This window comes from Myotis nattereri (assembly GCF_964212035.1).
Source record: "Myotis nattereri genome assembly, chromosome: 4".
In the NCBI taxonomy this organism is placed as follows: domain Eukaryota; kingdom Metazoa; phylum Chordata; class Mammalia; order Chiroptera; family Vespertilionidae; genus Myotis; species Myotis nattereri.
In genome coordinates, this window is record NC_138079.1 from 54,460,597 (window position 1) to 54,482,880 (window position 22,284).

The 22,284-nt window shown below is 40.0% G+C and overlaps 1 protein-coding gene across 1 annotated transcript in view; it reads left to right on the plus strand.

Moving 5' to 3' along the window:
- RHOBTB3 (Rho related BTB domain containing 3) overlaps nt 1–22,016 on the plus strand; it is a 51,115-nt gene extending 29,099 nt beyond the window's left edge. Inside the window, exons 8-12 of the mRNA XM_081089057.1 lie at nt 1,294–1,414; nt 8,245–8,418; nt 10,252–10,418; nt 15,335–15,431; nt 20,603–22,016. Coding sequence (XP_080945183.1) covers nt 1,294–1,414; nt 8,245–8,418; nt 10,252–10,418; nt 15,335–15,431; nt 20,603–20,718 — 675 coding nt within the window. The 3' untranslated portion in view covers nt 20,719–22,016. The remainder of the gene's footprint in view (nt 1–1,293; nt 1,415–8,244; nt 8,419–10,251; nt 10,419–15,334; nt 15,432–20,602) is intronic.
- Nucleotides 22,017–22,284: the final 268 nt, after the last annotated feature.

Below are 22,284 nucleotides of genomic sequence, written 5' to 3' on the forward strand. Positions count from 1 at the left end.
ATGGTCCTGTTTGCTTTCCTGTCTTGCTCCCAGATAACATTCTGGAGTGTTTTCTTTTTCCTTGTGAGGAAGGATAATGTTTTTTCCCTCCTCACCAAATTTTTTACAGTCTCACTGTAGTAGATTAATCCGGAGTGGGAGGCCGGTGACATTTATTCTTAATACTAAAATTGTACGCCCGATGATTTTTCTTAGTGATAAATCTTTCTGTATTCCCCAGCTAGGCAAGCAGAGGTCAGAGTGAGGTTGTGAGAGTCATCAGAGGAAATGGGTGGAGGGTGAGGGAAGATGGCAGAAAGGATAAACAAAGCACCAAAAGCCCGAGTTCCGAGCCGAGGAAGGCTGGGGACCACTAGGCCAGGTGGGCACTGTTCCTGGAGATGGGGGGCCGGAGTGAAGGTGTGGGAGGACAGATACTGCAGTCCTGGGAGAAGTCCTGGGGCCCTAGATTGGAGATCCCGGCCACCTGTTACAGGTTTCAGCAGTCCCTGCTGTGGGTGGGCATGATACTTCGAATTACAAAATTGTCGATGAACCAATTCTTCACTCTTGGGTATTTTCATAGTGATCTAGAATAGAACATGGTATGACTGGGGGGGGGGGGGGGGATGGGTATCTTTTTTTCTTTTCTTTTTTTAAAATATATATTTTATTGATTTTTTTACAGAGAGGAAGGGAGAGGGATAGAGAGTAAGAAACATCTATGAGAGAGAAACATCGATCAGCTGCCTCCTGCACACCCCCCACTGGGGATGTGCCTGCAACCAACGTACATGCCCTTGACCGGAATTGAACCCGGGACCCTTCAGTCCACAGGCCAATGCTCTATCCACTGAGCCAAACCGGTTAGGTCGGGTATTTTTTTCTTTCTTTTTTTTTGGGGGGGGGGGTATTTTTTTCTTAATCACAAATTGAATTTTGTGTATGTACTTTCTTAATTAGTGAACGGATGAGCAGGTTGTATATGTAAACATATTTTTCTAGGAAGTCATGTGAGGTTGGATTGTTGTTGTCTGTTTCCCAGGTAACAGACCCCCAGGGACTCAGGAGCCCACAGCTCCCCGGCGATAGAGTTGAGTTTTCACTTAGCCAGTTCATTTCATTGCTGTGAATGCTGCCTAGTGCAGTGTTGCTCTTTGGCCGGTAGAAGATACAGTTAAAGCTATGATGAAAGGGGCCATGGGTAAACATTTAAACACTTAGCACCATTTTCCAAATTCTCTAATTAGCCCATATATGCTATCAAAGCTTTTGGTATAATATTTACTCTTGTATTTTTGTTTTTCCTTACAGATTAATTGCCTGAGGAATTGCAAAACCTATCAAGCCAGAAAACCTCTATGGTTTTATAACACTTCCCTCAAATTTTTCCTTAATAAACCAATGCTTGCTGATGTTGTCTTTGAAATACAAGGTATGCTTCGGTTTTTACAAAGTCGATTGTTCATTTTTATTCCCTGTTTTCTTACCTTTCTGTTTCAGCTTTGAATATTTAGGGTATAGGAATGACTTTTCTCTATTGCAGGATATATATTAACACTGCCTGAATTTCAACAAAATATTCTAGGGTAATGAAGGATTGTATTAAAATAAGAAAAGAAATTTATATTTCTCTTCGCCCCCCCCCCCTCCCCGCCCCCCTTTACCCTATGTTTTATTAACTTTTAGGGACCAGCAAGGTGATCTTTAATATGAAATAAAATATTTTTGTTTGTGTATATCTTTAAGACCCTGGTTTTTTAATCATCTGAAACCAGCCCCCTTAAAATTATATTAGTTCTGGTTTCTCTTATTCAGCTCTCTTAGTTTTTTTTTTGAGCAAAAGGAACAGCCATGGGTTGAGGGTCATGCCTGGCTTACATCAGGCGTCTGTAGAAAAGGACTCTGAGAATTATCACCAGAACTGAGAGCTGCTTTTTATCTCTGTAGGAAAGTAATGCTACTTAATTTTAATTACGATGAGTTGTTTTGAAGCCCATTATTGATTATTCACTTGGGTAATTTTGTCACTTTAGTAGATTAAGAGCATAATCTTAAAAATGAATTGTCAGATACCTTCAATTATGCAAGGCTAGAAAGAGTTGTTTTTAAATGAAATAAGTAGAACGTCAGGTGGGCTATTACTAAGAGGAAGATATAATTCTGTTTTATGGTAGAAATGTGTGGCAGCCAACAGTCATTTACTTTTTAAAAATGTTCCCCAGAAAGATCCGTTTCACTTTTCAGTTTGGCCACCTACCAAGACTAACAGTGAGTTGGAAATTTTCCTAAGTGCCTCCTGAGAAGCTACCGTTGGCACTGTCTGCAATGTGAGCATGGGACGCTGAAAATGGGACAATAAGAGTCACCTTGAAATACATGAAAAATGATTTCGGGGGGGGAAAAAGAAAGCTAACAGGAGACCAGATTTGCTTCTTTACACAAGAGTCATTAACACCTGCTTAATATTTGCACAGGAGGCGTTGACACCAAACATTATGTCAGTGTAACCTACTGAAAAGGTTTTCAAAAGGAATATGAAAATGTTATTTTAAAAGAAAACGAATAGGCAGTGACATGGAGAATCCTTTCTCCTCATACTTTCTTGCTTTTCTTCCATGATTCCTCCTCTGGACCCTTCCGCAGGCACCTGCGAGGCCAGCTGTCCGAGCCTGGGTCCGGAGGGGCTGGCTGTGTGTGTGCCTGTGCTGTGCCCAGCAGCAGCTGCGGGGCTCCTTCCAGCCTCTCCAGCTCCAAAGCCCAGGCCCCCCAGGGAGTCGGGAGCAGAGAGAGGCAGGGATGGGTGGGCGCAGGGTGCGCGGCAGTTTCTCTGACGTCATCTGGAGAAAAGGCAAGCCTCCCTTCTGAAGACTGGCAGGGAGCCTGCAGGGGTGGCGGGCAGCAGCGCTGTCTCCCAGAGGAGGCCTCGGCCTCGTGCTGGAGCCCTAGCTCCGGCCTTGGCTTGGCATTCCATCCGGTGTGTGTGTCCTCGGACAAGTCACTCAACACGTCTGGCCTTAAGTCTTCTCATTTGCAAACGGAAGAAGGTAAAACATGTAGATTCTAAAAAGGTCGTTTTTAGCGTGAGCTTGATGAAGTAGTGGCAGGACTAGAAGATCTGGCTTGGATATTGCTTGGGTGCGTATTTACTATATAATAGGTTTGGCTGTGTTACTTTACATTCCTGATCCTTTGTCTCCTCGCCTATAAAGTGGGGTTACCAATTTCCACCTGGTAGCGTGGTCACAGGGATTGAGACGGTGTGTATAAAGGTGTAGATAGAGGCCTGCCTGCTGGACCCCTTCCCTCCCCCTGCACTGGCAGCCAACTATGATGGATTGTTGTGCTGTTTCTTACTGAAGCCAGGGCCTCAGAAAATCCTTCTTTTAAAATATTCTAAGCCAGTGGTTCGCAACCTTCCTAATGCCGCGACCCTTTAATACAGTTCTTCGTGTTGTGGTGACCCCCAATTTCATTGTTACAAATTCAACATAATTAAAGCATGGTGATTAATCACAAAAACAATATGTAATCATATATGTGTTTTCCGATGGTCTTAGGCGACCCCTGTGAAAGGGTCATTCGACCCCCAAAGGGGTCGCGACCCACAGGTTGAAAACCACTCTTCTAAGCCATCATCAACAACTGGCTGGAGATGACATGGGATATAAAACCTATTTACTATCCCTGCAGTAGATAGTAATAAAAATAAATACTACCACCCCCAATGTGTTGTGTGGGTTTGTATCTTTTTCCATGAAATAATTTTTAAAGAAGCCACCCTGGCAGTTCTAAAACTAGTCTTGGTAAACATTTAGACATGACATGGAAAGATCAGACATTCCTTTGACATTGGAAGCTGTGTCTCATGAAAGATACCTTTACATTCTGTCCCTGTTTACTTAAGTAGTACATATTCTAACGCTCCCTTGGAGCAGGCAAGTTTACTATTTTCAGAATAAAACAGAAACATCTCTAAAAAAATTTGTTTTTGAAACTTGGCAAGTAATATGAAGAAGTATTACAAATGAGGCATTTTATTTTAGGATATAATAAAAACAAAGACCGTTGATAATCTATGCTAAATTATTAGAAAACTTGGGCTTTTAGATTTTGTTTCACTCTTAAAACTCTTTTCCTTAAAAAAAAACTTTCTTAAAACTGTAACAGCAGTTAGTTACTACAGGAAAGACACTTTTGGCCTTGACATTTTCAAAGAACATACTTATCTTTTAACTAGAAAATTGATGTCTTTTTTCCTCCCTGAGTAATTCTTCAGCTCTAATCTACTGTTGTTTAGTATATAAACACTGCATTATGTTTGCTCAGCAAGTTTTGTGCAGTGTTTATGTATTTGTATAATTTATATACAATGTTTAGAAATGCGGCTATACTGAGGTACTTATATTACAGTTGCACAACAGAACAGTTTATAACATCAAAACAGTAGTTTGAAAAGGTGAGAAAGAGAAGTTGATCTTTCCTTAACTGGAGGTATAATGGTTTTCTAAATTAAATTCCAAGCTTGAAAATGCTTTAAGGTATTGAGCCTTTTGTTGCTGATTTTGTAACCACATTATGAATGGAAATTTTCTGTTAAATTTCCAAGATTACTTATCAAATTCCTTCCCCATCTACTATCCACTTGGTATTTTTGGCCAATCATTTTTTTATTTTTTTCAAAATCCAACTTTTGTTGTTTAAAGTATTACATGTCTCCTTTTTTTACCCCATTTAACCTCCCCACCACCCCCACCCCTGAGGGCAAGCCCCCACCACCCCAGTGTCTGTGTCCATTGGTCATGCTAATATGCATGCATACAAGTCCTTTGGTTGATCTCTTACCCCACCCCTCCCTTGCCTTCTCCCCAAGGTTGGACGGTCTGCTCAGTGCCACCTTGTCTCTGGATCCATTTTCGTTCATCAGTTTATGTTGTTCATTATATCCCACATATGAGTGAGATCATGTGATGTTTATCTTTCTCTGACTGGCTTATTTCCCTTAGCATAATGCTCTCCAGTTCCATCCATGCTGTTGAAAATGGTAAAAGTTCCTTCTTTTTTATAGCAGCATAGTATTCCATTGTATAGATGTACCACAGTTTTTTAATCCACTCATCTGCTAATGGGCACTTAAGCGGTTTCCAAATCTTAGCTATTGTAAATTGTGTTGCTATGAACATAGGGGTGCATATATCCTTTCTGATTGGTGTTTCTGGTTTCTTGGGATATAGTCCTAGAAGTGGGATTACTGGGTCAAATGGGAGTTCCATTTTTAGTTTTTTTAGGAAACTTCATACTGTTCTCCACAGTGGCTGCACCAGTCTGCATTCCCACCAGCAGTGCACGAAGGTCCCCTTTTCTCCACATCCTCGCCAGCACTTGTCATTTGTACTTCACAGACCTAGAACAAACTCTCCAAAAATTCATCTGGAATAAAAAAAAAAAAGAGCCCGAATAGCTGCAGCAATCCTGAGAAAGAAGACCAAAGTTGGAGGGATCACAATACCAGACATCAAGCTATATTACCAAGCCACGGTTCTCAAAACTGCCTGGTACTGGCACAAGAATAGACATATAGACCAATTGAACAGAATAGAGAACCCAGAAATTGACCCAAGCCATTATGCTCAATTAATATTTGACAAAGGAGGCAAGAGCATACAATGGAGTCAAGACAGTCTCTTCAATAAATGGTGCTGGGTCAGATACATGCAAAAAAATGAAACTAGATCACCAACTTATACCATACACAAAAACAAACTCAAAATAGTTAAACGACTTAAATGTAAGGTGGGAAACCATAAAAATCTTAGAAGACTCCATAGGCAGCAAAATATCAGACATGTGTTGTAATAATATCTTTACCGATACAGCTCCTAGGGCAATGAAAACTAAAGAGAAAATAAACAAATGGGACTACATCAAAATAAAAAGCTTCTGCACAGCAAAAAAAAACCATTAACAAAACAGCAAGAAAGCCCACTGCATGAGAGAACATATTTGCCAATGCTATTTCACATAAGGGTTTAATCTTCAAAATTTACAGGGAACTCATACAACTTAACAAAAGGAAGATAAACAATCCAATAAAAAAATGGACAAAGGACCTAAGTAGACACTTTTCGAAAGAGGACATACAGAAAGCCGAGAGACATATGAAAACATGTTCAAAGTCACTAGTCATCCGAGAGATGCACATCAAAACAACAATGAGGTACCATCTCACACCTGTCAGATTGGCCAATCTTAAATTCCTCTGCTTAACCCAAATAAAAGGGTATCTAATTTGTGTAAGCCATGCTTCAAATTTTTCTTTTCTGTTTACATAGTAACCTGTTTAAGATTTTAAAACCTTAAGATTGCAAGTCAAATTGCATTACCTGTTTGAATTCTTTGTTATTGTTATATACAAATATACCTAGCAGGCACTGAGTATGGAGACTGGTCATTCCATAGATGGATGATAATATTGAGGGCAGGTGGCCTAAAGGCAAAGAGGCAGGAATGAGAAAGGGCCGAGAGGGTAGCATGTCTGCTAGCAGGTGTGTGTGACCTGGTAGGAGTGCTGGCTGTGGCCCCTTCTTCCTGTCCCGTGGGAGGTGTGCCTGGCGAATCACAGCGCCGAGCAGTGAGCTCAGAACTGGCGATGTTGGGACTTGCTTGCAAATCCTGAGGGATTATTGCCTTTGGAGAAAGCTACTGGGCTTAGATGGAACTTTTTCTGAGCCAAGAGATGTTGTGCTTGGATTTACAGAGAGCAAAGAATCCAGTGACTGCAAATATTTTAGAGAAGAATGTATGCGCCTGAAGAGTATGAGATCTGAAGGATGCATGGCGAAGACTCGTGGTCATAGCGGGGTGGTTTGGCTCAGAGTTACTTTGTGTCACTCATACTGGCTGTGGTGTCTTCCACCTAAAAGCTTGGCTTCTAAGCCAGGCAGCTTTGTCTTCTCATCTTGGTATCTTCAGTACTTAGCACGGCGATTAGCAGGTGAAGGGTGCTCGATAATGAACTGTTGAACTGGTATAGTCTAACCTGAGGGCTGGCTGTGGATCCGTGGCGCCCCATTGTGCGGGGAGTGGTGAGAGCTGCTTCTCCACCCACAAGCCGGGGTTATGTGTCCCTCTGGAGCTTTGTGTGGTGGCCAGGAGCTGGAGAAGCAGCTTTTACTAGAGAGTCAGTCTAGCTTAATGAGTGTCAGTGAGAGGTGTGGTCTGAGGGTCCTTTAAAATTTTAAAGTAGCTCTGTCTCTCCCAGAAGTAGGCATCCTTCATTTAGGAAAGAGGTTTCCTTGGGAGGCAGCATGCTGGGGAGACAGCAGGGAACTAGGCCGGCCCCTTGCAAACTTTCCATAAGATCTGAAATGCTCCCCTTGGCTTCACGGAGATTCCCTTGGCATTCTTGTGGTGTATGGACTGCTTAGGCCAACGATGGCTTGTTTCCTTTTTCTGATAAGGGAAGTCTGGCCAGACTGTCCTGTGACTTGGCCAAGAAAAGAATGGCATTGTTTTCTTGGGAGGCACATGGGCAAGGGTGCGCAGTGGTATTTCAGGCCAATTGGAGAAGATAAAAAATAGATGTTTCATTATAAACATACTAGAGCCCTGGTGCACTGGGGGGGGGGGTCCCGGGGGGGGGGTCCCTCAGCCCGATTGCGAGAGGGCACAGGCCAGGCCGAGGGACCCCAGTGGTGCACAATCGGGGCTGGGGAGGGACGCTGGAGGTTGAGTAGCTGGAGAGGGACGTGGGAGGGCTCCAGGGTGTGTCTGGCACTCTTGCTCAGTCCCAATTGTCCGGACCCCAGCAGCAAGCTAACCTACTGGTGGGAATGCCTGCCCCCTGGTGGTCAGTGCATGTCATAGCGAGCAGTTGAGTGGCCTTATCATTAACATATTATGCTTTGATTGGTTGAATGGCCAACTAGATGACCAGACACTTAGCATATTAGGCTTTTATTATATAGGATAGGATGAAACAAAATATTTCATTTCAGTGTTTCTATCTTCATGAAGTATAAACTAAGTAACAAATAATTGCCTGACTTGGAAATAGTTGGTTTCAAAGACAACTTTTGAATGTTCTATGTTTCAATGAAAAATTAAGTCTCTGAATTAATACTGGCTACCCCCCCCAAATTTGGTTTCCATATATGAGCTTAGCTGTACCTAATGCAATACCAGTCTAATCACAAGGAAAGTTGCTAGAATAATAACTCTGCAAGCTTATCTTACTTAATGCTGTTTCCCTTTTTAACCATGCAGGTACGACGGTGCCAGCCCACAGGGCCATCCTGGTGGCTCGGTGTGAGGTGATGGCAGCCATGTTCAATGGCAATTATATGGAAGCAAAGAGTGTTCTGATTCCAGTCTATGGCGTTTCCAAAGAGACGTTCTTGTCATTCTTAGAGTACTTATACACGGACTCCTGTTGCCCAGGTGAGCAGTATAAATGTTAGGTAATATCTGACAATCCTCTCTTTTAGAAATGTCAGCCATTTAAATGAATTGCTTTCTGTGAGATCTGTTTTCACTTAAGGCTTATCAGAGGTGACGTCATGGAAAGTGCTAAGCAGGTGGAGGTAGTGCTGGGACAATGACTTTTCAGTCAGTTCAAGTGGAAGAGCAGTGATTGGGTCCTTCTATGGGCTCTGAGTCTGACATACGTTCAGGTGTCCCCGCCAGCACCAACAGCGTGGTGGCCACCGTGGGCAGCCTAGACATGGAGGTGTCTTTATATTTAGATTTGGAAGATTTCCTGTGTGTGTTATTGTTTATGTTATATTGATACTGGCAAATATGTATGTTAAATAAAAACGACCAGGTTTGAAATACTAAGAAAATTTGGTTTCTCAGGCATCCCCTCACTAGAGTAATTGATGCTTTGATTTTCAGGTTTTATCCTTTTAATTAGAACAAATACTCAGAGAAGCACCAATAACTAGAGGACAAAGCACTTTACAAATTGGTAAAAGGTGTAGGGCAGTGGTTCTCAACCTTCTGGCCCTTTAAATACATTTCCTCATGTTGTGACCCAACCATAAAATTATTTTTGTTGCTACTTCATAACTGTAATGTTGCTACTGTTATGAATCGTAATGTAAGTATCTGATATGCAGGATGGTCTTAGGCGACCCCTGTGAAAGGGTCGTTCGACCCCCAAAGGGGTCGCGACCCACAGGTTGAGAACCGCTGGTGTAGGGGGACATGAGTCGGAATGAATGATCTAAAGTTAAGGTAGACACTGGAATATTTACATGGGAACAATCACAGAAGAAAGGTAATCTATTCATTATGTTAAATATCATGCACAGCATTCTTGGTTCCTAATTATAAAAGCATGTAAGGTGTTTAAGGAGGGATAAGAGAATTACATCAAAAATCAAACTTACAAGGAAGTGTTAAAACAACAACCACCAGGGTAATGGCCAGGGTTGGGGGAGGAGGCTGTGGGGAGATACTGTTTGTGGACACAGAGTTTCCGTTTGGAAGGAGGTCAGAGTTCCGGAGATGGGTAGTGGTGATGGTTGCACAGCAGTGTGAATGGACTTAATTCCAATGAACTGCACACTTAAAAATGGCTGAAGGTAGGGTGGGAGGGGGTTGGAGGAAGGTGGTCAGTAAGTAAATTCTAGAAATGTACAACATGACTGTAGCGAACACTGCTGCATGATATATAGGCAAATTGTTGAGATTGTAGATCCCAAGTTTTCTCATCACAAGAACATTTTTTCTTTTATTTTTTATTGTATCTATAATGAGATGATGGATATTACGTAAACCTACTGTGGTAACCATTTCGCAGTGTATGTGAATCAGACCATCGTGCTGTCCCCCTTAAGCAGTGATGTATGTCAGTTATTTCTCTGTAAAACTGGAAGAATGCTTAATGGTAAATTTTATGTTTATTTTACCACAAATAAAACAAAACAAACAAACCTGGAACTACTGCCAGAAGGAGAAAAATTGCAAGGATTTAGGTTAGGGAGCAGAAGGAATTCTCCTGTGGTTCTGGACTTGATTATTAAGGGCAATTATAGAATCTCCGTGTCTGGATAATTAAAAAACAAAAACAACACATGGATTCTCTTCTCAGGATGAAGGCTTAAATTAATTCCTTTTTAAAATGAAGTTTAGAATGCTGACTTCTTCAAGGTTTTCTCTGGACCCTCTATTCTGCATTGAATGATAGAGTCAGCATTTTCTGTTTGTTTTGGGCCATAAAATAAATGGTTTTATTGTCCATTTTCTTTTCTTCCCTCCTTGCATCAGCTGGCATTTTCCAGGCCATGTGTCTCCTCATCTGTGCTGAGATGTACCAGGTGTCCAGACTGCAGCACATCTGTGAGCTGTTCATCATTACCCAGCTGCAGAGCATGCCCAGCAGGGAGCTGGCATCCATGAACCTCGATATAGTTGACCTGCTCAAGAAAGCCAAGGTAATTGGCCCTATGTATCTGCTTATTTGAATTTTTTAGAATCTTCTGAAGAGATATGTTAGTTCCTGTCCTAGTTTGGAAGTTTGGCTAAATGAGGCTCAAGTGCCCTCACAACAGTTTCTGTGGCCAGGTAATTTTGGAGATAGGTTTTCTGAGCAATCCCTTTCTAAGGAGGTAGAATTTGCTGATGGGGAACTTTTCAACTAAATGGTGGCCATTATTAGAGCCATTGAGTGTGGAGCAATATTGTGTCACATAGGCATTATAGGAAATAGAATTTACATTGAATTTTCCCCAAATGATCACATCTAATGATCATATCTTAGGGTTCCTGAAAGGAAAATGACAGGATTGGTCCCTGCAAACTGATAGGATGATTAGGCTGAACTCATTTATCTGCTCATCCATTCATTCACTTTATGAACCTGTTTTGAAGTTTCAGTTGTTTGTAGGAAGTATAGGTGTACTTCATTAATCCTTTCAAACCTCCTTTTGTTGATATGTCTCATGGTATAGGGAATATATTTAGTAAAAATGTTTGAATTGAGAACCACTATGGTACACCTACTCCTCAGAATTTCTTGCGTCTTCTAAGCGCAGAACCCTTTTGTTTTTAATAATTGTAATTGCTGCACATTCTAGGGAACAGGTAGATTTTACACAGTCAACTTACTGTGACTAATTGTAGTTACACAGACCCTAGAAAATGAACCTGACAAAGGACCAGGCTAGGTCTATAAATAAACTAGGTCTGCTTTCTTGAACCTGCTTCTGGAACTCTCACCTGTTGTCCCAGTCAGACATTTACCATCTCCTTATTCCCACTCTCTTTTAATATGTTGTTGATTTTCTTTTATTGATATCAGCGAGGAAGGGGGAGAGAGAGAGATAGAAACATCAATGGTGAGAGAGAATTGTCGATCGGCTGCCTCCTGCACATCCCCCACTGGGGATGGAGCCCGCAACCTGGGCATGTGTTCTGACCGGGAATTGAACCATGACCTCAGTGTACAGGTTGACGCTCAACTACTGAGCCACACTGGCCAGGCTCCCACTCTCTTTTATCTCTGGGAGCAAGAAGTTTATGCAGATGGGTCCAGCCCTTAACTATTCTTCCATTTCACCCCCTCTCTGGGGCAGTTTCAGGGCCCGCAGCAGTCATGCACACAGTGATGATTATTGACCTTGCAGTAAACTGAAACTTCTAGCTCTTTTTCACAGGAATATATTCAATCCATCATTACAGACTATCAAAAATTTGTGAAATATTATCTGGCATACAACGTATTGGCTATTCCTATCAACTTTGACATCCAAAATTAGAAAAATATGGTGAATTTGTCTTCATCCAAGTAGCTGAAATAGAGCCACATAATGCGGAAAAGGACAGACTCTGAGACAGCTAAATGTGTGCTGAGGTGAATTCATTAATCAACATGTATTTCTAGGCATACAATGGAATTCATTCAAAGCATCCAGGTCTTCCTTACTCTATTTTGGAGTTCTTTTTTTTTTTTTTTCATAATCAAGTCATAAGATCATACATAGTTAATATTAGAGATAAACACAAATATAAAAAAATTGAGTAACCCTGATTGCTCTTCTTTGTAATATATTTACAGTGAGCTTGGGATAAATAGCTACCCTCTAGATTTAATTTTAAAATGCACTTTTATTCTGTCTAGTATTTTTACAACCTCAGTTCATTTTTGATGTATCATTTTCAGACTATTCTAACAAGTCTGTCATACTTTAAAAAACTGGATAGGAGCTCCTCTTTCCTTATCTTGTAGTATCCTTTCTTATTATTAATTTAAGAGAGAGAGAGAGAGAGAAACAGAGAGACAGAGACATCCATTTGTTGTTCCACTTATTTATGCATTCATGGGTTGATTTTTGTATGTGCCCTGACCAGGGATTGAACCTGCAACCTTGGCAGATTGGGATGACGCTCTAACCACCTGAGCTACCTGGCCTGGGCCTCTTGTAATATCCTTTAAGTAGGTAGTATATACGTAAGAGAATTTCCAGTATGATTGCATTGATTTCCTTTAAGTGCCCCCTCCCCCACAAGTACACATACACAAACACACGTACACACACCTCACCAGCATCATTTATGATTGCATTGTCATAAATTCTTCATGACCTATTTTCCCCAACTGTGTGGTTTCTGATTATGTGATTATACTTATTTTTCTCTTGAATTTAAAAATTCTGAAATAATTCTTTTTAAATTTTACTGTTTGTTTCTGATGATTTTTCTATTTGCTAAGATTAAGCCTATGTTTATCAGTTTTCCTCTATTCTATTCCTGATGGTCCCTAGTTTGGAATTATGGGTTCCAGATAACAGGATAATTTTCTCCCTAAGTTCTCTTTGAAGTTTCTAGTTTGAGGTTCTCCTTTACTAGCCAGCCAGAATTTAGTTAACCTTTTCCTCATTGTTTCTCAGACTTCTAAAAGGTGAAATTGTTTTAGCAGATTTAGACTTCCAGTAGCTCTCTGAGTAACTGAAATTTCTAATCCTTTCATCATCTCTGCCAGCTGTGTACTGTGTGTCAGGAAAGCATCATTCATACCTTCAATATAGATTAGCAGTTTTGGTATTTTCTCATTTCCGCTTCCACTTGTCCCTAAACTCGCTCAATTCTTTACCTTGTTTCCACTTTTTAGGTCCATACGTTTCCATCAAGTTGAACTCTTAACATATAACACAGGCTTCTTTCCCTTTATCGACCAGTTCCTTTGGATTGAGGTAGAAATTTCCTTATCTCTACTCCACTTTTAACCCTTTCTAGCCAAACTTTGTGATTCCTGTGAAGTCCTATTTACTCTCATATTAAAGTTTTAAACTCAACTTCTTTATAATCTGTGCATTAATATTTGGCTGCTTCGGGCCACCAGTTTTGTTTCTGACCTTTTCCTGGTGAGTTTCTAGGTATTTTTCTGCACCATTATTATTATTTACAGAGTTGTTAAATGCTATAGCATTTGGTTTACAGGTTGTTTTTTTAATGCCTATTCTTTTTTTATTCTTTTGTTTATTTAAGTTTAAACCTATTTTCTCAGTTCAGCATACATTTTTGCCCACAAGTAGTTTATAGGGTTCCATCTCTTGCCAAGAGCCCACACTTAAAATTTCAGTCAAAAATAAAATTCTGCATTTGAATTATGTTTTTGTAAACAGCTACTTATTTCTGTGATCTCCTTTCTCTTTCAAAGTCACAGCCATCAGCAGTATTCTGAACTCTGTTGGTAGATTAGTTGCTCTGGTTAATCATCTAATAGTGTTGGTGGCTTCTGTTAAAATAGCTACATGTTCTTGCTCTATTCCCTTCAGATCATTCACATTCATCTGCTAAAATACAAGGTGAAAGAAAAGATTGTTAAAATCTGATGTGGGATTAGATGAACTATAAAGTTTCATACAACTCAAAAAGTCTGTTGTTTAATAAGAATCAGAGAGACCTATGAATTGAAATGTTAAAACACATTCCCATATTATAACTTTTTAAAAGAGCAATACTTGAGTTTCTTCCTTAAGATTTGAGATTACAAATCTTTCTTCAATTTAGTATTACTTATTTTTTACATATTTTTGATTGTCCTTAACAGAACTATATATAGCCTAAAAGTGGAAACAACCTAAATGCCCATCAACAAATGAAAGAATAAATGAAGTGTGGTATGTACATAACAATAGAGTATTACTCATCCTTCAAAAGAATGAAATTTTGGTAGGGGCGGCCAGGGGATTGTCAAGGGTGGGGGAAAAAAAAAAAGGACTCATATGTAATACCCTTTGTAATACTTTTAGCAATAAAAAAAAAAAGAAAGAAAGAATAAATAAATTAATTAATTTTAAAAAAAAGAATGAAATGTTAATATATGCTGCAACATGGATGAACCTTGAGGACATTATGCTAAGTAAAATAAACCAGACCAAAAAGGACAAATACTGTGTAATTTAACTTATATGAGGTACCTGGAATAGTCAAATTCATAAAGGCAAAATAAAATGGTGATTACCAGGGACTGGGGCTAAGGGGAAAGGAGATTTATTATTTAATGGGTTTAGGATAAAAAATTCTGAAAATAGATAGTAGTGATGGTTGCACTTAAAAATGGTAAATTTTGTGTATAATTTACCATAATAATAATAAAGAGAACTACAGCTACACTCATATATCCAAGTTTCCTGCCACCAAGTTACCACACTCTGAAGTGAGTGGTTAGATACATCAGTGAGTGTCACTGGATTGGCACCAGGTGATGATGTCATGGCCAAGTTGCTCAGAGTTCCCTCTCCATTAGCTATTGAAACAGAATGAGAATAAGCTGGGAATCCTGCTCAGTGTAACAGTACATCTGAGTTAAAAGCAACTATTCAAACATAACCTTCTCATAGAAATACTTACACATTGCTACCATAACCTTTGGTTGATGACACTTCCTCCTCTAAATAATTTTTAGTTTGCTCCTCAGATGAATTTCTTTAGATATGGCCAAGTGTATACCTTTGCTGGCTATAATCTTGCCCAGATACAAGTGCAGTTAGTGAAGGCCATGGCCTTAGATTGAAAGCTTAAACTAAATCTTTGAGAACCTCAGATAGCCTTTGTGAACCACGGATGCAACCATACATCTGCTTAAAGATATTCAGCCACTGCAGCAGCAGTAACTTGTTACTTATTTGATTTGGTTTCTTCATTGATGTGATTTTATTATTATTTGTTATTAATGCTCCCTTTTCCTTTCTGCTGTCAGAGTAGGCGGAAGGCTGCATCATATATACAGACACATTAAACATGGATTGGGGCTCTCCATGGGTTCTCCAGACCATTCTCTCTTATCTAATCATCGTATTGAAGGTCATTATTTACAATACTGTTTCACTTTCCATTTCTCTTGCAGTTTCACCACTCTGATTGCCTTTCAACCTGGCTACTTCATTTCATTGCCACTAACTACCTCATCTTCAGTCAAAAGCCTGAATTTCAGGATCTTTCAGGTAGATTGCAATTACTATGTTGAAAGAAAACTTTATGCTCTTTGTTCTTAGATGTGAAACGTAATTTATAGGAGTGGTAGTTTTTAAAAATTAAAAAATCAATATAATACATTCCTTTTAAATACGCAGTGTGGTCATTGAGGACACTTTACGTAAGTAGCTTAACCTGTGTTACACAAGAAGTTTTCTAATGATTGTTTTATAGCTCCCGTCATTTTTAAATGCATTTTTTCCCTGAAGTGTGGTGATAAAGTGGCCTCTGTTGGCATTTGGTTTTGATAAACAAGATCTTGGTTTTAACCACCCAAGTCAGAAGCAAAATTTAAACAGTATTGACTGAGAAACCTTTTTTAATATAAGAATTGTATCTATTGTGTATTGTTTATAATATATTGTTCTATTGTACTAATACCCATATCTATTAAGTTTATTTATATAGGAGTTCACTGTGTTACCTGGGAGTAGTAATTTTTTATTGATCAAAGAATGTTGCGAAACTTAATGTGCAGAGAAAGTATGTGTAGTGTGATTTTTAAGATAAATTATAAAGATCAAAACCAATCAAAGGTTGAGCTTCTCAGTGTTATATAAGAGGAAAGAAAATGAAAATAGACTAGTCATCAGAGTAGGTGATTACTTAGATACAGTGGTTTGCTCACGTTATTACCTAGAATAGACTCAAGGAATAATCAGGTTAAAAGGGAAAGGAAATTAAAGATCACCTAATCAAGTACTGTCAAACTCTAAACAGAGAACTCTCCTTGGAGATGCTTGAATTTCTTCTGAGGTGGGATGGAGAGTGGGGAGTGAGAGAGGGAAGAGGAGGGAGCCAAGAGAAGTAGAGGGAAGTCAAGGCTACATTTGTGCTTCTTGGATATTTTCCTCCCACCTTCAACCAGAGTAATTCCACTTTTATCTGCTTTATATCTTAGCCTTCTACATAAAAGTTTACTTGTATAAGAGAATCTGCTGCTAAAACAAAGTGAAAGTGCCTGGTTTCATTCAACTACTTGTACAGTTAAGGAAACCGAGAAATAGTCAGTTTTAGGCAGATGCCTTGACAGACATTCATAGCCAGACAACAAACATTGAATGGCTAGTGGAAGCCTCTTTATGTAGAATTCAACTCTTAGTGCTGTAGAGTAACAAAATAAATCAAAGCAGCACAACATAAACCATCTACTTTTTGCAAGAAAGGAATAAAAAGTACATTCTGCTTGCTGTTAGTATAGACATTCTTATACAGTTATTTGTTCAGAGGTCAATTAAAATGAAATGAATGAACATTTTGATTTTAGAACTACCTTCATTATGCTACCTTAGGTCACCTTCACTTGTAAACAAAAATAAGGTTTATTTTCCACGTACTATATTGTATAAATGCATGAGACACATGGAGAATGTTATTACAGCTTAGGAGAAAGATGCTCTGTAAATCCTTTGAGTTATTAATTTTTATTTTCTTTTATTACTTATACAATTACCTATAAAGGATATATGACCTCCTGGCATAGTGAAAAGCAGGGCCCGAGGGTGTAGTTTGAAAAGGTGGGACAGGAAGGTGAGGCTGTGTCAGTGATTTTCTGTGTCCTTTGATGGGAAGGAAAGGGTGTCACGAGTGCTCTGGATCCCTGGTGCTGCTTATGTCTGGGGCCGCAGTGACCCTCCTGTTGGGCAGGAAACCCCCTGTGGATAAGGGAGAATTTGATGGCCTAAATAGATGGTCACAAACTGGTAGTCTGTTTGGACCACGTGGTTTCTTGTTTGTTTGTTTTAAATTGAGTGTCAACATTTAAAAATTGTAACACCTTACATTAAAAGAACTAAACTTTTGGCTTCTTTTGGAAAGTTGAAGATCTGGCTACTCTGGCCCATCTTCCCACACAACAACTGCCTGGAACTGAGCAGTAGCTGCCGCTTTAAAGGCCGTGTCTTCCCGAGTGTCACAGTCACCTCTCCTCCATATTGCCTTACACCTGGCCCACCTCACAGGGTCACTTCAAGTTCACAGGATTCTTATCACAATCACTTCAGAGCTTTCTTAAAGAATCGCCTATTTTAGTTTCAAAAATTATCAAATTGTTACTGGAATTCTGCAAATTGTTTTTTAACTGAATTTTTCTTATTTACGGGTGTTTAGAAATTGAAAGGTGAGACTGGAAAAGATCACTTGTCCATTCTAGCACTAATGCATCAGAACTCAGTGAAATAGCTCATTAAGTATTAGACATTTTATAGACTGGACTCATGAAAGCAAACAGCTGTGCATAGGAATATGTTACCGTTGGCATTTATGGAGCCATTATTCTCACAGCTAGTTTAATTTAGCTGAATATTGTATTATGTATTTTACTAGAGGCCCAACGCACGAAATTCATGCAAGAGTAGGCCTTCACAGCCACAGCTGCCTAGATCCTCCCTCACAGCCACTCCTTTGCAGCCACAGGCAGCTGCCTGGATCCCTCCCTCGCAGCTGCAGCAGCTCCTACCACCGCCACTGCACTCACCAGCCATGAGCCCGTCTCAGGGCTTCTGGCTGAGCAGTGCTCCCCAGTGGGAGCGCACTGACCACCAGGGGGCAGCTCTTGCGTTGAGCATCTGCCCCCTAGTGGTCAGTGCACATCATAATGACCGGTCGTTCTGCCGTTTGGTCGATTTGCATATTAGCCTTTTATTATATAGGCTAACTGAGGATTAGCAGATATTTGAGGCAATGTCCAACCTGAAAGATAGATATGCAAACCAAGACACAATGAATAAAAACAAAAGAGAAGTGAATAGGAAAAACCTACAGTCTTTCTACCTGGGTGTTACTTTCCTGTGAGTCCTTATCCCCTGTGTCTCCTTTACTACTCACACAAAACACTTCACTTTTGGCACTTCTGATCACCAAATGTGTGGGATTTTATACCCCACACCAAGCAGTTCTCCACATCACCCGCTATGACCTGGTGATAGTGAGAGTGCCAGATCCCACAGGTTAGGGGCTCAGTCCCACAAGACCATCCCCCACCCCACTTCAGACACCAGTCCAAGTGCAGTTTTTCTGAGCAACTGGTATAGATCAGAGGTTCCAGTGACCCCCTCTATGGGCTCAGTTAACCTGCTAGATTGGCTCACACAAGGCAGGGATGCACTTACTTAAGTTTACCAGTTTATTAAAGGATACAGATGAATAGCTAGATGAAGAGATACATAGGGTGAGGTCTGGGGGGTGGGGGTGGGGGGGGTACGGAGTGCAGGAGCTCATGTCCAGTGGAATTGGAGTATATCACCCTCTCAGCACATGGATGTGTTCACCAACCTGGAAACTCCCTGAACCTTGTACTTTTGGGACTTTTATGGACACTTCATTTATGTAGGCATGATTGGTCATCAACTCCATTTTCAGTCCTTTTCCTTCTTAAGAGAATGGTGCGGATCAGGAAGGGGGGACGCTGAAAGTCCAAACTTCCTTTTATTAATATATTTTTATTGATTTCAAAGAGGAAGGGAGAAAGAGAGAGAGAGAAACATCAATGATGAGAGAGAATCATTGATCCCTTACTGGGGATCAGGCCCGCAACCCGGGCATGTGCCCTTGATTGGAATTGAACCCGGGACCTTTCAGTCCGCAGGCCGATGCTCTGTCCACTGAGCCAGATCAGCTAGGGCCAAACTTCTAATCATGCCTTTTCAATGACCAGCCCTCATCAGAAGCCCACCCAGAGTTGCCTAATTAGAATAAAAGATAATACTACCACCTAGGAAATTATAAGGGTTTCAGGAGCCTCTGTGTCAAGAACTGGAGACCAATGTATATTTTCTATTATCTCACAAGAAGGAACTTAGAGGAATAAAGAGACACAAGAGCACAAGGAGTAGAAGAAAACGAACAAAAACCTTTAAAATTAATAATCCTCAAAGCATAAGAGATAGGCAGCCATAAAAAGCAGGGATAGAAGGTTACAGTTGTAAAGACAGAGAGTAGAATGGTGGTTTCCAGGGGCAGGGTGGGACAGGGGTAGGGAGTTGTTGTTTAATGGGCACAGTTTCAGTTTTGCAAGATGAAGAGGTCTGGAGCTTGGTTGCACGACAACATGGATGTATTTAGCACCACTTATCATACACCGTGCACTTAAAAATGGTCAAGACGGTTCATTTTCTTTTACGTGTCTTTTACCACAATTTTCAAAAAAGCAATACAAGAATAGGAAATCATTTTTGGACATTACAAATATGATAGCAAAAAAACCAAGTGACTAAAATAGTCAAAAGTAATGATATCTCCCAGAAAGAAAAACAAAAAGACTGGAAAGAAAGGTTTTTTTAAAAAAAAAAATGGAGGCTCAATCCAGGAAGTGAAATACCTGAATAATAGAAGTTAATACAGATAATAAAAAACAGTGGGGAAGAAATTATCAAGAAATAATACAAGGAGTTATCCCAGTAGTGAAGGCCTTGAGACAGCAGATTGAAAAGATCTGCTAAGTGCTGTCTCCAGCATTCTGAGCCAAGTTTTCAATCTAGAACTCTGTACCAAACCAAATTACGAATTGTGTGTGAAGAGGTGAAAGAGGTTTCATCACAAGCAAGGTCTCAGAAATGCTTCTTATGTGCCTGCCCTTTTCAGAAGCTAAGAAAGGTTCTGCTTCACCAAAACTAGAGAATCAAGGGAAGGACCGGGCGTCAGGAGTGTATGGACCAGCACGAAAGCATGAAGCAGGCCTAGGAAGCAATAGGGTACAAGTTCGGGAGGAAGGGGTCTCCAGGGCAGCACCCCCAGCCCTGCAGGGATGGTGGGCTACCTGATAAACTCTGGCTTGGTGGGAAATAGAATTGAGGGGACTTGAAAGCGTTTGGGAGGTTGTGTTAGTTACAAAGGAAAATGAAACAATTACATGAAGAAAAAAAAAAGTCCATTTTCATCTCCAGGAAAAAACAAGTCATATTAAAAAAAATAAAAAAGAAAGAAAACATTATCAAATACTACTTGATGAATGGAAAGATGTATCCTGATGACTGATGTAACGAAAATTGTATTTAATGATTTTGAAAGGCTTAAGGAAAGAGTAGGGAGTATATAGAAGAGCTTGGATGTCATCCATTCAACAGGAACCCAATAATTCATACCTAAACTCGATCCCAAATAAAATATATTCTATTAACATTCTTCTTTCTAAAAATTTTAGTGGAAGAACGCAGTTTTGTTGAAAAGCACAGATGGCCATCGAATCTGTATTTGAAGCAGCTTGCGGAATACAGGAAGTACATTCACTCCCGGAAGTGTCGCTGCTTAGTCATGTAACCTGGCGCTTTTATGTACACACACTTTTAAAATTATTATCATTATGAAGAATGGGATACCTCTGGGTACCAGTAACATTCTCGTGACCGAAACATGGGCGTTAAAATATCTATATGGGTGTGGTGGGGGGGAAAGTCACCATACAGCTTTATGTGTTTACTAGCTCTCCTTGAAAAAATTATGATTGTGATCTTAAAAGGGAACAAAATATACCACAGGCTAAATCTAAGGCTTCACATAGTGTATAAAGCTGTTGTGCAGCTACTTATTCCCTTTAAGATGACCTGTTGCTTTGGCGATATTAATACCTTTCCCAGTTAAGAAATGTTAAAATGTTTTAGAAATCATGTAGGATTAATACAGAAATTTCATCGTGTCTGATTAATGGCTTTGTTAAAATTGAGGGCATGTAAAGACCCAATGTGACTATTTCTATAATGAAAAATCTAGGGGCCGACTGATCAATCAGAGACTCTAGGAATTGAATTTTGCCTGACATTTTGAATGTGAAATGACACCTATTTTCACATCAGTGTTTGAACCATCATAAAAAAAAAAATTCTGTTTTTTGTCTGAACAACCCAACTGAGCCACCTTGTCTCTTCTCTGGGATCAGATTGGGCAGGAAACCTCAGGCAGGATGGTTGTATGGCCAGGGCACTGTGTGGTCGTATAGGGTCAGAGCTTAGAAGGGCCCTTGCTTGGTTCCATCTTGAAATTCATAACAGTGTTTGAGGAAAGGCCCTGCATTTTCACTTCGTGCTGGGCCTCCAAAATTATGTCTGTCTTGTAGTGGGATATGTACTAGTTTTCTTGCTCAAACATCATTGTTCCTGAAAGCAGAAAAGAGGCACTGATATCGAGGGAAGAGAAGGAGGCTTTCTGGAGGGAAGAGGGCATGTGGGGGTTCTGGGAGCTTTGGGGAAATCTGTTCCTCCCAGGGCCTCTGTGCCACCTCCACTGGCGAGTGAGAAATGCGTTGTGTTGTGTTATCTTTAGGACACTCACAGTTGTGGCTCTGTCCCAGACGAACCAATACTTTCTTGATCATTCTGTAGGACCAGGGTATTGGTAAAAGTGACTGACCAGCATGACTTTTATACGTATTTATGAAGATGCTCATAGAAAAACATGCTTTTTCGAGAATTGGCTATCGAAGGCTCAAGATGTTTTTGTTTTAGTGTATTTACTAAAATTAGGACGTCAGTGGCTTGAATTATTTGAATTCTTTTGAGGACCGCAAAGCTATTTGATGAGGAGTAGCATGAGTTTTGTCCTTCAAGATTACCCAGTAAGTTAAAAGAAAGGATATAAATGAAATACTTGTTCCATGTAGAGAAAATGGTACTTGGATAGAGGACAGAATTCTAGTTTCTCTTGTGTTTCATGTCAACAGAAATAATTACACAAGCAGAGAGAGAGAAAACCAGATTACTGTGTTATTGCTGACATCATTTTCATCTGTAATACAATTCAGTATTGGATATATATATTTTTTAATTTTCAATTACGTTAGAATACATATAGTTTCCCAACTGTTCAAAGGTTTGATTAAACAGTTTGATA